Source organism: Caloenas nicobarica, chromosome 1 (assembly GCF_036013445.1).
Source record: "Caloenas nicobarica isolate bCalNic1 chromosome 1, bCalNic1.hap1, whole genome shotgun sequence".
NCBI lineage: Eukaryota > Metazoa > Chordata > Aves > Columbiformes > Columbidae > Caloenas > Caloenas nicobarica.
The window spans coordinates 185,408,154-185,425,432 of record NC_088245.1 but is presented as its reverse complement, the minus strand read 5'-3'; the positions used below and the strand labels follow the sequence as shown (position 1 = coordinate 185,425,432).

At 37.9% G+C, this 17,279-nt stretch overlaps 1 protein-coding gene across 6 annotated transcripts in view; it reads right to left on the bottom strand.

Moving 5' to 3' along the window:
• The window catches only part of FNDC3A (fibronectin type III domain containing 3A), a 122,550-nt gene that overhangs the window by 97,212 nt on the left and 8,059 nt on the right, over positions 1–17,279 (bottom strand). For 3 of the 6 annotated variants that reach the window (XM_065630362.1, XM_065630392.1, XM_065630383.1), the window contains exon 2: positions 5,648–5,776. In XM_065630362.1, coding sequence (XP_065486434.1) covers positions 5,648–5,749 — 102 coding nt within the window. In that variant the 5' untranslated portion in view covers positions 5,750–5,776. Of the gene's footprint in view, positions 1–5,647; positions 5,777–6,302; positions 6,329–6,378; positions 6,445–17,279 lie in introns of those variants that run through there. The other 3 variants (XM_065630369.1, XM_065630374.1, XM_065630402.1) reach the window with 2 other exon arrangements.

Below are 17,279 nucleotides of genomic sequence, written 5' to 3'. Positions count from 1 at the left end.
GTGTTAGCAACCTACAGTGACTAACTGACTTTAAATCCGATTTTCACATGTCATCCAATTCTCCTAAATGTCAGTTTCTGAAAAGATTCATTCAACAAGGGAAATCTTGCCTCAAGTATCTTGGGAGGAATCTACTGTATCAGAGACCAATATTAATCTCGGATTCATATCACACAAATGAAAACAGACATTTTAGAGAGAAAGAGGAGGATTACTCAGAAAAGGTTTGAGGATACTTTATTCCATGAATTTTCATACTGAATACAAGTGGGAAAGCCTATGAACTACACAGCCTTCACTCTCATTTCTACATTTATTTTCAGACAGCTAATATTAGAAGAAATATATCTGGATGCTAGTATAAATTGTGCAATAAATCTGATGCTGCTTTCTGCCATCTAAAAGCAGCACAGTATTCATACATAACTACACCAAAGAATTTTGAATCCTCACTTTCTGCTGAGGATGACGGCTGTTCTAGGAAATTTAAAGCAAGTTTTCAATGCATCTGCAATCAAGCATACAGTTTAAATACATAAAATTCAAATCTCAAAGGAAAAAAAAATAATTAACTTAATTAACACAAAGCTTCACTCTCCCTGAACAAAATATATGATTAATTCAGATACAGAAAAGATTTAATAACCTTGAGGTTACTCGCATCCTCATACTTTTTTTTTTTTTTTAAACAAACCATAGCTATCAAGCAGTTAAAAACTTTCATGGAAAAGATTTATGATTATGTATTTTCCAGTGACGGTTGCTATACAAAAGTACAAATCAATCCCAGGAAAAAAAAAATACAGCTTGATAATCAGCTTCTGTAAGCTGGCACTTCAGCATTACATGCAGAAGAGTTTCAATGGTTCCAGTGAACACAGTTCTGGTGCGCTTCAAATGCTATGAAGTCACTGAAGGATGGAAGAATAATTGTCAAGTAAAACAAATTTTAATGAACCTCTGAAAGGAAAAGTTAGATTTATCTGCTAATTCAATAGAGCCCAAGGGGAAGTTCAAAACAAAGAAACAAAAAAACCCAACACAACACCACAAAAACAAACCAAACCCCAACCAAAAAAAGACAGAAGCAACCATGCATGTACTCTGTTCTATACAAAACGAAAACACAGATAAAGGAAAGGAAAACAGCACAATATGGAAAGCAGTGAGTACAGTTGTAACAGTATATGTTGTTACACTACTTTTAACACAGATTTTTTTTTTCTTGTACATGAAACATATGCAGTTCTAGTCTTGATTTTCTGCAGCAAGGCAAAAGCAAAGTAAGCTGGAACTTGATAATGTACCATACGCTTTTCAGAAACAGAAGTGTCAGAACTAAAACCGAGGAAAAGCATTTAGTAATCCAGATTACATCTTCACCATTATATTTCTGCTGTGATTCCACGTATATAAACAAACTGAAAGCCATAAAAGGGGATTCTCAAAATTATTTCATTTGTTTTTATACCTATCTATTACTCTGCTGACTGAAGGCTTCCTCTTATGATATCAGGTTAAAAATAACTTTAAGATTAGAAGTTTTAATATTTAACCAAGAAATTGGATTTAGAAATATTAACTTGTAGATTTGATGCCAAATATCTATTTCAATTCAAAGAATTTGCACTTAAACTCATACACAGTATATATGTATATACACACACAGATACGTACTAAATATATATATATATACACACACACACACAGAGTGGGATTTTTGACAATCCCACTAAGCATCTAAACTTCTGAATAAAGTCTGGAGGATAAGCAAGCAGCTTCCCAAGCTAGAAGTATCACTATCTCACTATACCTTGCTGAGAAATAAAGCTGACTGAAGGTCAAACACTGTGTCCCATCGCCCAAAGAAAAGGAAACAGTTAATAGGTATTGGGCTAATTTGAGAGCAGTATCTACCTTTTTAGTAATAAAAGAGACCACGTTTATATAGGGATGTCTCACTCTACAGCTGTTGTGGTGGGAAGGTGGAGAGAGGGCCCAGAACTCCAGGGTTGCTGCAAAATTGTGTCAGTAATTTACTGATTTGTCTTGGAATAGCACTGGGTGCTACAGAAACTTTCCAAAACAATTTAACATCAGTCTAATATCAAGAAAAAGTGTCTGTTAAAGAAAGCAGTTTGAACTCTTGCCTCCTCATTTTCCTCTCAATCATGAATTTACCTCCTCTCACCAAATCAGGGCTCATGTCAAACACATCCTTCCTGTCCAGCCTCAGCAATGCCTCTCTGCGGTAGTCACCCTTACATGAAAAACCCTCAAGCACATCTGTCCTCATCCATGTTTTCTCAGCATCACTTGGTTTCTATCAACTCCTATGGATCTTCTCCATTCTTCATCCACAACCTCGCCCATCACCAAGACGTAACGACCACGTTACCCACTCGGGTTGAACACAGTGATGAGAAGGTGCAGAAGCAGGACTCCTGGCTTTAATATGAGAGGGAAGAGCTAACGGGCTTGGTCTTTGCTTTTCCTTTTCCCCAGTTTTGTCCTACGAAACTAACAGTAGTCCCTTGTTCTGTGGGACACAGAATGAAGCAGCCTCCCAGAGCAGCACATGAACATCCACACAGTTTAAGTCCCCATGTGTTCTGCCTGAACAGGTGTGTTCCTCTAACTTTGTGGATTGTTTTAAAACATGGTGGAAAGTTACAGCTTGAACCTGATCAGACACTTCCACTATTTGAAGCATATGACCTTTCGTCTTAACATGTTCAAATATTTGTACTGCTATTTCACATTTAAACTGCTAGCAGAACTTCAAGTACTTGAAAAAGATTATCTTGAAGATATTAACTGTTCTAGAAAAGCACTGAATGGTCTATACCCATCTGGTAACTCAGTTATGCACTGCATACAACTTAAATCACAATAATTATCATAGTTAATTCTGACAAGATGCAAAAAGGGGAGAATTAATTTAAAAAATCCTTAGATGTTTCACAACTGAACAAAAACTTCTAAGTTCTAGGATGTGGTTAACTAGTCTAACACAGGAAATACCGAAATATAAACAAAACATTTAAACACAAAATTTTATACTAGATTTTTGATATCTTTTTTTCAGTCAGGACAGGATAAAAGTAACTAGAATAGCTACAGCCCAACCTACATACAACGAAGACAGAAGAACATATACCTTTATTTATGTGTACAAAGCAGCTCTGAATTTTGATTGTGGGAACACAAATTCTGTCAGCACTACAGATTATGCAATTCAACACCACAATGCTGTTACAAAAGAAACTGGAGAAGTAGTTTTCATATTTTAAGGAAGTAAACCCTACAGAATGTGTTTATTGTAGCTAATAGGAGACTTTCAGAAAAATAAGCAACTCCATCTTGAAGGCAAAAGTCTTCTCACTTCTCATAGCTTCAAAGTTACATGGAAAAAAAAAGAATAAAATGAACTAATATTCTGGTTTAAACATTTAAAAAAAGAAAAAGGCTCAGAATTATATGTTGTACGTGATAAGATCACATTTCATTTGGAAATATATCCTACTTTCATTAGTGTACCATGTAAAACAAACATAACAAATAATTTTAAGACACTTATAAATTAATAATAGCCTGCCTGACCTTTCTGTGGCCTAAGTCTTAACTGGGCCACCTTGACAGACTAAACAGTACCTGCAATTCTGGATTTCTTACACTTGAGACATAAAAGTACCTTCTACTTAGTGATGGCTTTCAAATCACCAGATGCAAAAACAGTTTCCAGTAAACTTTCCTGCAACTGAACAAATGCATTTTCAGATTCTTCATGACTCACGTATCAGATGTGAAGGAAGGACAGAAAACGAAAGTCACAACTTTCACTACACATTGTGAAACACAGAACAGTAGACAACATTGTGGTATAACCACTAGTTATCATAAAATGAAGAAAGAAACGTACTTTACTGATGACTTTACTGATGATTGAGAATCTGCCCAATACTTTCTGAATATTCTAATTTTTTTCTTTTTTAAAACACTACCACTATTATTTCCACTTTAGACAGTATTCTTAATGAGCAACTTTATTTTTCTTTAAATAAAAAAGGACATCAACAGCATATACGATGCTTCTCCCTTAAGAAATTAGTGAAACCCCTAGAAATTAATTTCTTTGAAGAAATAATTTGCTTGTTTTCCAGTTTTAACCCTGCTCAGCACAACAAAAAGAGACAACATTTTAATGAAAAAGTATCCCCAAAAGAACATTTAAGGTCGTACCTGCCTGAAAATTTTGCACCATTACAGAGTAAGCTTGACAGCACAGCTTGATAGTCTTATTTTTGGGGAAGGCAGAACAAGTAACTCAGTCTCAACTATCTTTGAAAGGTCATGGTGATTAGGGGAGGTACCAAAGGACTGGAAGAAAGCAAATGTCACTGCAATCTTCAAAAAAAGGGCAAGGAGGAGGACCCAGGGAGCTACAAGCCAGTCAACATCACCTTCAACTCTAGAAGATAAGTGAGCAAATCTTCCCAGAAGCCATTTCCAAACACCTTAATGATAAAAAGGTGACTGAGAATAGTCAACATGGATTCACAAAGGGGAAATCATGCCTGACAAACCTGGAGGGCCTACAATTAAACTTCTAGCTTGGTGAATGAGAGGAGAGCAGTAGATACTGTTTATCATGATTTTAGCAAGCCTTTTTTTCTGGAATGTTCTGGCCATACATTAATTTAAAAAAATTTATCAGCTCTATGTATTCAAGCTTCCCCTACATCATGAAGGTCTCCCTGCAGCCCAAATCTCATCTCATGAACTGTTGCAATCCATTCTCTAGTCTCATTTTAAAGGTCTGCATTTTTACCCTACAAATTAATTCCCCTTTATGATAAATAATTATTTCTTTTGCATAAAGATCAAGCATGGGAATGGCAGACTATAAGGGACTTCCCTAGATCATCAGGTCCAGTTTCTTGCTATCACAAGCAGTGATCTCTAAATCCATTCAGATTTTTCAAACCACTTAATTTTTCACTCATTTTCTCCCATTGGAAGCTGCTTCAGAACTGTGCTTTTCTGGGGTTTAAAATATTCTTCCTAGGCTAAAGATATGGAGAATGCAATATTTTTGTCAATGTTTCTTCCTCACTGCAGCTGACCTTTCTCAAGTATTCTGAAATCATAATCACAAGTTTTTCTATCACCTTGACTGGTTTTGTCTCAAAAAACATTTGAAGTGTCCAGGCAGACACTAACATACAAAAGCAAGTCCCACCATTCAAGATATCCAGTTGTAAGCAAGTGTCAGTCTAGAGGCCACAGAGTTGTTAGCACATGTGCCTGAGCTGGTAAGCTCTACCACAGGGGAAGGTTTATTACCCTTAACAAGGTCACATGGTTATGTAAATATATAGCTTCCAAATTAAGACTCAAGTATGGCTAGACAGTTTGCAAGATGTTCAGTCCCATCCTTCTGTGGAGACATACAATGCAGGTTTTCTGCTTCATACTCCTTACAAGTCTTCTCTGCACCAGTTCTACCTTCACTTTGATCTCTAAAACATATGCATGACCAAAGATGCACAAAAATATTCCAGATGAAGGCTCACCATCTTTTACAGTGTCAATATGTCAATGATGCTGTTGGAAGTATCAAAAAGAGATATCTAAGTTTCCTTACCTGTTGTGCTCCATCCCCACTAACAATGGGGGAAGTCAGAAGAGGGATTTCACTACTTATAAGCGAAGTGGTATCCAGTAACGGTGGATGTTCTGCCATCATTGATGGTACACTTATTCACAAGATCACCTGCAAAAAAAGAGAGATACTCAAATGGTTGAGCTATATAAATATTTCTGAAGAATTACCCTTAAAAAACAGCCTCGCTTAAAAAATTTATTATGAAATTAGACACCTTTAGGAAGTATATTTCCACACAATTCCAGCAATCACAAACTTGAAGATGTCTTTTGCCAGCTTGAGCAAGCCTTATGCAGAGGGTGGGTTTAGATCCCCTCTAGTGGCTGAACCTTAGAAGAAGATACATCACAGCCTTGAGCTAACAAACACAAATCTCTTAACTTTCATTATAAACCAAGATTTTGTCTAAGTTTGACTTGCACTGCTGACAAAATGCCTACTGGTGGGGGAAAAAAAAAAAAGAAGTGCAATTGCCTTAGGACTTACATGTATAGTGTTCCTGTTTATATGAAACCAGTAAAAAAACTGCGTTTTTTTTTTAAAAAAAAAAACCACGCACAAAACAACAAACCAACAACTTACTTTTTCTACTATTATAATGAACAAAACACTTGTTTTAGGAATAACTACTTACTAGGAAACTTCCACTTGAACAACAACAAAATTTTCTTCATAATCTGACATTTCTTTACTTTTAAAATGTATTATACCTAGAATTGAAACTCTGTCATTTTGATGACCAGTGGCCCTTTAATAGCTTTACCAGAAGCTAAAATCTGCGGAAGAAAAAAAAAAAAAAGGAAGTTATGTCTGCACACAAAGTTATAATCCTCATAACTAGGCTAAGAAAAAGCCCTCGCTAGCACACACTGTATAGTTACATGAAATCTGCTTACAAGAAAAAGCGCCACCCAGACAAGAGGCCCATGAAAGCAGTGATTCACTTCAACTCTGATGAGAGTCAAGTAACAGCATAACAGAAAGCAAGATTCAGTCGAGCATTCCTTTCAATTACATTAGAAGTCATAAGTAATGTGTTTTATGGTATTTTGCATGTTAGTGCTATATGAAGAATGGATGGAAAAAGCTGAAGATTACAATTTTTCCATGCTGGAAATACATACTGCAAATTTAATAAGCTGCTTTTGAAATCATATTTCATTTTGTTAAAAACAACCAACCAAAACACTACAAACGAAACACCTCACAAAAAGCCCAAAACCTTAAGTCTTACTGGTTTAGTGTACTGGTCTTAACTCCATCCCAGCCAGACTCTATACACTTAACTTTTTTTTTTTTTTTGGGGGGGGGGATGGGGGGAGAGGGGTGCAGAGGGAAATCAACAAGAATTGAGAAATTGATATTTCTTAATAAAAAGAGGGAAAGAATTCACTAGAGGTGAACAGTACATTCAGAATTTGCACAAGTTAATCACATTTTGCATCTGAAAACAGTGCTTAACATCAAACACAGACAAAGATTAAGCTGAGAATAAGCTTGCATAGTATTTCTAAAGCAGAACTGCCTCTCTTAGCCAGTACTTAAGAGTAGCCTGGTAAAAACAAGTAGGTACAATTTTACAGTTACGCAGCCTGACAATCAGTAATGTTACAGGTTTTTTTTTTTTTAAAGTTTTGCCTTGATATCATCTGGCTGCTCAACTTCTAACACAGATACACCGTCTGCTCATAAACAGAGATGTTTACTTGTTACAGCATATAAAACTTACTTTAAATGAAGAGATACCAAATAAAGTTCAAGAAGTAATAAAGTCAGCTTAATGACACTGACTTTGGTACCAAGTTCTAGAGATGATATCTAGTTCACTAATAGAGCTGCTGCTGTTACAGCTGACTACTCAGAAGCATTCTCTAAAACTATCTCCATCTCACCCAGCTGACTGCTTTGACTTGTTTGTCCCTCCAAGGCCAATGATGTTGTATATCTGCCGTGGGTTGAAATCTGTAATACAGTGCTGCCAGGAAAGGAAGAGTCACACAGAACAAAGGCTTCACATTTTCTAGAAAATGCATTAACCAAGTACTATAAGCCTCTCATACAGCTCTACATACACAGCATGATTTAGCTACAGCCATATTGAAGGTTGTCCTACTATAAAACTACGAACTTGGAAAAAAAGGTATTCTGAAATTATTTTAGAAGTTTCATTCACTTCCTTGGTATATCTGGCAAAAATTAAAGTTGGGAAAAAAAACCCTCTAGGTTAAAAGACTTTGAAACCTATGATTACTTAAGAATTCATTGCCGCTTATGCCAAGTCATTTATACCTGCTTAGCCAGACTAATCAGTCTCACAAGCAATGAGGACAGAGTTTTATATTCCTACCTTATTTTAAAAGCTTTCCCACTCATCAAAAAATCCTCCAGGCTACAGTCAGTCTGCACCACTTCTGCAGGTAGCAGAGGGCTGATGAAAGTTACTTGGATCGTCTTGCAAGCCAGTAGGTTTGACGGTGAACTTGCCAGGATATTATCCAATGACTGTTTTATGCAAAATGAATGCCCGGCCTGGAAGCATGGGTTAGAATCAAGGCATTCCTCCTTCCACAATAGCTACAACCAGGCTTGCTCCTGCACGATCTCTTGATCTTTCAGCTCCAAATATTTTGCACTCCTATGTACAGTGTCGCAGGCAAAAAGGTAATTTCAATACCCCAAGACATAACACACCACAGTCCCAGACTAAGCTGGCTTGGTTTTCACCAGGTTTAAGTTGAATCCAGGTCATTATTCCCAAACCACCCTGCTAATGACTGGTCTCTTACATAAGGAAGCACTAACCTCCTTTACCACATACAATGACTTTTGACTGAATTTGTAACTTATGACGCACTCAGTGCTATCGCCATTTATTAGGCATAAACTAAAGCGTGTCTATCAAATTGGATACCAGTAAGAATGAAACATAACCCAAACTGACTCAAATACAACTGTCACAACAACTTGTTCAGACAACTTTTTCAACCCTTCCAAAAGAGAAGCAGTTCTGGACATATGTAATATTTGGTCTCAGGTTCATTCATTCACTCTCTCACACAGGTGTTTAATGATTTGTACACAAATTAGGTTCCCCCAGGCACCTGAGTGCTTAGGTGGGTAGTCCACCTTTGGCACACAGCCTTCAGTGCTTTAACTGGGACACGGCTAAATTTCACGTCTGGATCCAAGCGTTTGATTTATTCTGGAGATGAAGCACAGTGTTCATCAATAAACCCTGACAGAAGGTACTGGGTATAGTGTTATTCTTGACACCTTCTACAACAATAATAAAAGTGCTACCTGTCAGACTGTATAATCAATCTAGGGAAAAAATAAATCAATGCTTTCTTGACAATACAATATTAGATTTCTCTGCAATGCCACTGAACTAGCCTTGAAGACCAAAGGTTTAAACTTCACACCAATGTGGGTCTATGCTACAACTATCATCAAAAGCCTTTTGCCTATCAGTAGTCAAGATGCAGCTATTTGTAGAAGGTGGTATGTATAACCTGGTCAGACAGTCCAACATGGTATGTCCCCCAGTTGCAGGTGCCTTTTCTTTTCAGCTATAAGGACAAATTAAGACAGGGATTAGAAAAGGGAAAGTACTGCGTGGCAGAAGAAGTAGTCAGATAAAATGGACAAAAAGGTTGTCATCAAAATAAGCACAAGTGATCAATAAATGTATCTTGGAAGTAAATACCATTATATCACCTTTGATGCAAGGATATCAAGTGGGCACAGAGAGAGCTTTTAAATCAGCAGACCCAGACAGCTTGCATTCAAGACTTGTGGAAGGAGAGATCTACCTAGATCTCTGAAAAAGACTTGCAAATAACTTGAGTCCTGGGACAATCTCAGAGTTCTGGAAGAAAACTAAAAGTCTTGCATTAAGTACTCTATTGTAAGAGGGCAAATGGGACAATCAAGGCCTGTTTAGCCAACAGCAATCTGAGACCAAATAAAAGTTAATAGTTGACACTGGATGTTATTTGTAAAGAATTAACAGACAAGTATGACTGGTGGAAAAAAACTTATCCAATTAACTTGATGAGAATCTTCTGGTGGTGCATATTACTGATAAAGGTACTAGTAAGAGAACTGGAAAAACAATCTTAAACTTTATTTGGCATTACACAACATTCCTCTTCAATAAAAACACAACAGATACTACATGGACTAAAATTGGACAGACAGCCCTTAAATGTTAATAGTTGTTGAGCATGTGAATTTCCAATAGGCAGGGAAGGTATCAGTTCTTGGCTTTTCATTACAGAAGATGTTTTAAATTCAGCTCTCAGGAGGAAAAAAAAAAAAAATGAAGTCAGAAGGAAGTCTGGAAATGACAAACCATGACAGCAATTAGAGACAGTCATTTTACTCCACCAAAATGGCATGAATAGCTTAAAAAGCTAGGCATAACAAAAGGTTTTAATACATAAAGGTAAAGCTATTCTTTCAAAAACAAAAATGAACTCAATCCTGTGAAGGGTTGATTCTGAAATGGATTGAATGCAAGTGGACAACTAAACACAAGCTCCCCCAAAGGCTGCATCAGTTATATCTACAGGTGTACCTCACTTAGCAACAAGGAGGATATTTTCCCTACCTCTGGCTGCAAATAACTACAGTCTCAACTGGAATAACGTAACCAGCTTTGTCTCCAATTTGCTGACTTAAAATTATTGATAGCTGTTCAGAAGAGTAGTACAGGCAACAACTTCTCTAAAATATTGCTCCACGTTGAAAATACTGAAAGCAAAGTATGTGCATACTGTGATTTCAGCCTTACTCCACATAGAACTGCTCTGGATGATTTAGCTGTCTTCCAACTCCATCTAGTTTCCCAATATACTCAGGATTTAGTCTTGAAAAGGACATGAGAAAAGCGGCTCACATTTGGACTACAGTAGGGCTCAGCCTGCAGAGTCAGTTCAAACAATTCACTAGCCCATTGCCAGATTTCCTGCACCACTGAAACAGATGCAGCAGACTTCAGAAGCAGTAAAATAACACATTGGATAAAGCTAAGGATTTATTTAAGGCCAACTCCCTACACCATTCTTGTTGACACATTAAAAGGGACCAGATGAGGAAGATGACACATTAGATGAATAGATAGGTAACACACTGTTGCTAAGCACAGAAACAGCTGAGAAGTAATTTTCTACTGGTGGATTAAAGACATGGTTATTTAGAAATCTATACTGACTCCTGCACAGCAACAACTGCTGCATGGCTATCTCATTTCTTATCTTGCTACTGAATATACCAAACTAGTAGCAGACATTTGAAGTGTAATTCAGGATTGCTGACTCAGCGGATGCTGTTCTTTCAGAATCCGCACTGAGCCTGTCCTAGGATGTGGGGAAAGCAAAAGGTCTCCTGAGATTTCAACTTGGGTAGGTTAATGCTTTGTACGAGATGTAAATAACAAACTACCTCTTCCACATTAACCTAACTGAACTGCTATTCATTTTCCTTATCACCATTCAAATTTAAAAGACTTTGAAAGATTTTTCTGAAGGCTATCAAAGCTGAAGCAAAGTGAAGGCATCTAAATTTACTGCATATGGTTTGTTTAGACCAGGGGTGTCAAACTGATTTTCACCGGCGCCCACGTCAGCCTCGCGGTTGCCTTCAAAGGGCCGAATGTAATCCAGTTAGGACTGGATAAATGTAACTACTCCTACATTTATCCAGTCCTGAAATTACATTCGGCCCTTTGAAGGCAACCGCGAGGCTGACGTGGGCGCCGGTGAAAATCAGTTTGACACCCCTGGTTTAGAGACTCCAAACTTCTTCCTGAGGAAGCACTGAGGAATGAATTACACTAACAAGCCAAAAGGCTCAAAGACAGAGTTCCAGTCAATAGTACAGTAAGCAAGTTTGCCTTCCTGAACTGTAATAACAACTTAACTCAAACCTTAAATGCCTTCAGACTTTGTTCTTTTAATGTTTCCGTGGCATTACTCTCTAAAGAGTCATCTCTCTAAGGACATAGACAACTCTGCTTTTCTCTCAGTCAGTTGTTCATTAAGGCTTAAGGCATATCGTAATGCTGAGATCATTGGGCCTCTGCACGTGCAAAGGATCAGCATTTCCATCTCCAAGAGACTAGCAGCTGATCTCTGAAAACACATCGGCATTAAATCAGCTGGATCACCAACGTAAAACACCACGATTCAGCAGCATGCGTCCTCGTTGCAAGGAAGTCTAACAGCACATTGGGCAAAGTGAGGCAGTCATTCCCCACTACTCAGCACTTACAAGGTGGCATCTGGAATATGACGTCCAGTTTTGCTCTTCCCAGTCACCACCTCCTTCCCAGTATAAGAGAGATGCCACAAAGACTGTTGCTTTCATGGGCCCATGAAAGACAAGGAGAAGCTAAGAGCACTAGAGGAGCCAGGGGTCACGTACTGGCTGCATCCCACCACCTGAAGGATGCTTATTGAGAGGCCTTAAATCAAACTCTTCTCAGAGGGAGGCAGCAGAAGTACAGGACACATGCTGCACCACTGGATATGCTGTCTGGACAAAAGCAAAAAAAAAAAAAGACATCTTCAAAATGAGAGTGGTGTAGCACTGCCATAGGTTGCTCTAAGAGGCTGCAAAAAAAAAAATCTCAGTCTTGCAGATCAGTGGTCCCCCAAGCAGGGACAGCACAAGACAGTCCCTTGAGGTGTGGGAAAAAAGTATCTTTTGCCACTGATAAATTAAAAAATTATTTTTAAGTGTTTTTCGTCTTTATCTCATCCTTTTTTTGGTGTATGCTTTATAATGTACATACTATATTAGTAGAGTAGTACATGTATATAAGTTAAAAATATACAAATATTGGAGGTGCAGGCTTAAAACATCTTTACTGATGGGGTATGTGATCCAAAAAGTTTGGAGACCACTGCTGTATAAAGTCAAAACCCGGCCATGCCAGGTCCTGAAAAAGGGCTGTTCTTGGCAATCTCCAAAGGCCCCTACTGAGCTGAATTCTTCTATGAATTCCAGAGTATTAGTCAATCAAAATATGACATGTAATGCCAAAGTTAAATTGTTGTCAGTAGATTGGAACCCAGAGAGAGGACAGCAGTTTTGTCTTCCAAGCTGTCAGATTCCCAATTCGGAATTTCAAAGTAACAATGACAGTGCTGATCAAAATTCAAACTCACAGACTTAAAGTTCAAACTTCGGAATACTTAACCATAGCACTGTCCTTAACAGAAATACTTGACACTCTGACCTTTCTCCTAAGAAAAGGAGGAAAACTGCATTATAGGATAATTACAAATTAAAAAGAGTTATACTTCTGTATTAAAAACATAACACAAACAGGCTTTCCATTTCGGTTGGGCTGTAGGCACTAATATGATAAGTGCAGTGATAGCTGGTAACAATGCTGTGTACAAAAAAAAAAAAAAAACAAAAAAAAACCCACAACAAAACCACCAAAAACCTAAGGAGGACTCCTTTCCTAGAGATTCACTGCTTTTGGTTATCAAGTTTGATACAAAATACAATTAATTGTTTAACCCAGAACTGGTTTCTCTGGTTGCCTATTGATGGAGAAACTTGCATCACTGCGTCTTCCTTAGTTTTTGTGATTTAGCGTGCCAGCGACAGATGCCCAGAGCCTGGAGAAGGATCACAGGTCAGCAGGGGAGCACCTGAAGATCAGCCCAAAGGAATTCCAGACATGTCAGCAAGTCAGCCTGGAGAAGAGAAGGCTCCAGGGAGACCAGCAGCCTTCCAATACCTAAGCGAGGCCTGCAAGAAAGCTGGAGAGGGACTTTTTACAAGGGCATGTAATGATAGGACAAGGAGCAATGGCTTTAAAATGAAAGAAGTTTAGATTAGATATAAGGAAGAAATTCTTCATTATGAGGGTGGTGAAGCACTGGAACAGGCTGTCCAGAGAATGTGTGGATGCCCCATCCCTGGAAGCGTTCAAGGCCAGGCTGGATTAGGCTCTGAGCAACCTGGTCTAGTGAAGATGTCCCTGCCCATGGCAGGGGGGGTGGAACTAGATGATCTTTTAAGGTCTCTTCCAACCCAAACCATCCTATGATTCTATAATTCTTCTCTACCTACCTACTTATTATCACAATACTTAATACTCTTTCACATCCTAATTCTGTCAAATCTGGTGACCAACAAACATTATTACAGAGGGCCGTTCATAAGAGCCTTGATTCTACACAACACACAGATGGAAGATCAAGCATGGGCAAGACAAAAGCACCTAACGTAGAAAGGCACAGCATAACAAACATGCTCAATGAAAGCAATACTAAATGTTTCCAAACCGCATGTTGCTATTACATGGAAAGTCGTAAAACCAGCACCATTCCATGATTTCTTTGTCAGTAGTGCAGTTTCATACACGCTTCAGCCTGTATCATGTTACAGCTGCCAATTCGCAGCTGCCAGAAGGTGCATTTTCCCCGTGGGTTCGGCCCAGCAGTGCAGGTGTGCATTCCTCCTTCACTAGGGTCCTCCTGCAGCTCAGCTCCTCCAGAACCACGGGCAATACTCATCCTCAGGTCCAGACAACTTCCAATGAGAAGGAAAAGCTTCTCTGAACAGGAGACAACACTTTCTTGGTTTTGCCAAAGACCAAGGAATGAACTTCCAGAACCAAAAAGACCATAAAACCATCATCCAATCCTAGTGTATGAAATGCCTAGATTTTGCCTTCTCCGACGTGAAAACAGCAGGATCACTTCAAAAACAAATCTCTTTTAAACAGCTAAAGAAAGCCTTGTTTTATTTAGAGTAGAGCCTCACATCTGAGTGACTCTTCAAGAAGATGTAAGCTACTATTTAAACTTTTCCTGTGATTGAGGTATTTAAAAGTACTCACCATGTCCATTCTTTAGTGCCTACCTCTTAAGGACTATTTGAAATAACAAAGAATAAATTTATCTCCTGCCTGACAATTTGAGACTTGTAAAAATTACTTGGATTCCTTCCAATCTGTCAAATTGTCCATCCAGTTCAGAAGTAATCAGACAAGAGTAGACAAATACTAGTGCCCAAGAGGTATAAATATGCTAAAACGAGGAAAATTCTAGAAACAAAATACACCAATGCCTCCCTAGGGTGAAGAGGAAAAAACAAAGCATATGCAACACATGTTAGTCATGCCACTTAATGCACTGCTAGAAAAAGCTCAGATACAGTAACATAGCTGATGTAGAAATGTATTAGAACATAATTACCCAGAGATCCATAAGGTTGTAGCTGAGCTATTAAAGTTACGAAGCATGCTGAAGAGTTCTGTGTTTAAGTAACAGAATTGAGCAGAATGATTTTCATTTTCCCCCCCATACATTTACCATATTTTCCAGTCACACAGTTTTGGATGTGGAAGCTACGGTATACCAGCTTTTCTTTTTCAGTTCTGAACTAGTTTCAATTAATATGCAATTTATTTTTAAAAGACTGCTTTGTTCTTCATTTTTCCTGCTTCAGAAAAGTGTTTCCTGGAAAACTTGATGAAACATTTTCCAACAGAACAGAGAAATGTTATTTTTTGTTAGAAGAAAGGCATTCTGCAGAACATCTCTATTTCACTAATTTGATAATCTCCCTTTAAGTAAAGTGAAACCAAAATGGCCATTCCCTTCAGTCCTGTTGTTCATAATACAGAAGTTGCAGATAGGTCATACATGAAAATTATTTTTAAAGTATAGTTTCTATATGTAATACATAAAAGTTATTTTAAAATTATAGTTTTGTAAAGTAAATCAACAAAGTTGGTATCTGACATTCACAAGAAACTGTAAACCAAAATAGTTAAAAATGAAGATATGCAAAATGTTTTAATAAGCACTGGAACTCCCTGTAGGAAAAAAGAATCTACAGCCTCTACCATAGAAATGGAAATATTTCAACTGTAGCTCTCAAGTGGCATCACAGACACTCACTAAACACAGTTCTCAAAGAAGTCTGAGAAACGTGACACATGCCTCTGTTCACACTGTGTTACCACTGGAAGGCAAACACTAAAAGCTGCAAAATGAATGCAATACAGAAAATACTGATCGATAAGCAAATGCAAGTAGTACTTGAATAGCCGAAATAGTTGCTAGTTCTCACTCCAAATAGTTCCTGCCTGTTCTTCTCAAAGCAAGAATGGCCAAGCCACACAACAGTAAACCTTAGCATTGTGGGAGTTAAGTGCATTAGAGTAAATCAATACTTACTTCAGGTTACCTTCATACTCCAGGCTGTGAACTGCAATGATTTAGGTGCAATTTCAAATGCAGTTCATGCATTCATGTCGTTGGTACTATAACCTACACAAGAATGCATAGTAGATAACTGGAAACACTCCAGCTGTTCAAGTTAAATGGATTTGTATTTATGAGCCAGCATGAATCTGAGCCAAAGCAGCTAAGGTCTTACTAGTCGCTGGAGTAGAAAACTAAAATTTTGAAGGTGAAGACTACGTAGAGAAGAACTTGACACTGATAAACCAGTCATCTGGAAAGGCACAAGATGTTCATGGACACTCAGCACCTCTCATGTTGTCCAGAGGCACAACTGTTAAACGTTTGACTGTACCTAACAAGAGTAGTGCAATGGAGACTACATGAAAACACCACATCCTGGTTTTAAATATTATTATCATTATTAGATTCCTAAAATATAATCCAAGGTCCTTATCTGGATGAAGTACATCTAATTTGAAGTTGTTGCATAAGAAGAATTCAGTACTTTCCAACTATTTGCCACTCCCTCTCACACCTTCAAAGACGGGAAGCCTAAACTGGTTCTGTAACTTTTAGAAAGCGATAAGTGCAACCATATCACAAATGAGAACGAATCTGTTAATTTTACTCAGAACTAATTTGATAGTGTGCATTAAAAAAAAAAAAAAAGTACATTGTCAGCACCTAAGTGCTAACTTAAGCCTAGTCTTTAGCAGGTACATCAATCTGATTCACTGCCCCACGTTGCTTGGGTGCTATATGGTGGCCTCACAGCTTCCTTTTAGAGATTCTTGGGAAGCATCCTCAAAAAGAAAGGAGGAGAATGAACTGCATAGCGTATTTTTTGCACCACTTATAAAGATGTCCAATGCAATTCTGCTTTATTTATTCTACATTGATCTAAACTATGCAGCTGTTTTGTTTTACACTCTTGTTATTTTCAAGAGCTTCCTTAAATCCTCCCAGTTTTACTTTTTTTACCCGCTAAATTAAGTTTTTCTAAGCTTCTGCCAGGACTGGATTTCTTTCAGTTTATTTTCTGAAAAATCACATGGGTTCAAAAACAGCTTGGCCCTTGCAGTTAACCATTACTCTTGCCTTCATTTCTGCTGAAGAACGTGCTTTTTTTTTTTTTTTTTTTTGGAGAAAACAAGCAAATTCAATGCCAAGAATCTAGCTACTTCCTCATTTGTTATCGACTCCCTCTTCTCGGTAGCTATGAGCAGTGGGACAAATTTTCAAATTAATTTTTCATATGATTCCTTTAAGGCAAACTAAAAACATGGATTTATCTTTACTAATGTGATGCAACTGGTCAGTGAGATAAATTTATTGCAGAGACAGCTGCCAGTGTTGGAACTACAAAGAGTGCATGATTCAAGGAGAACGAGGAG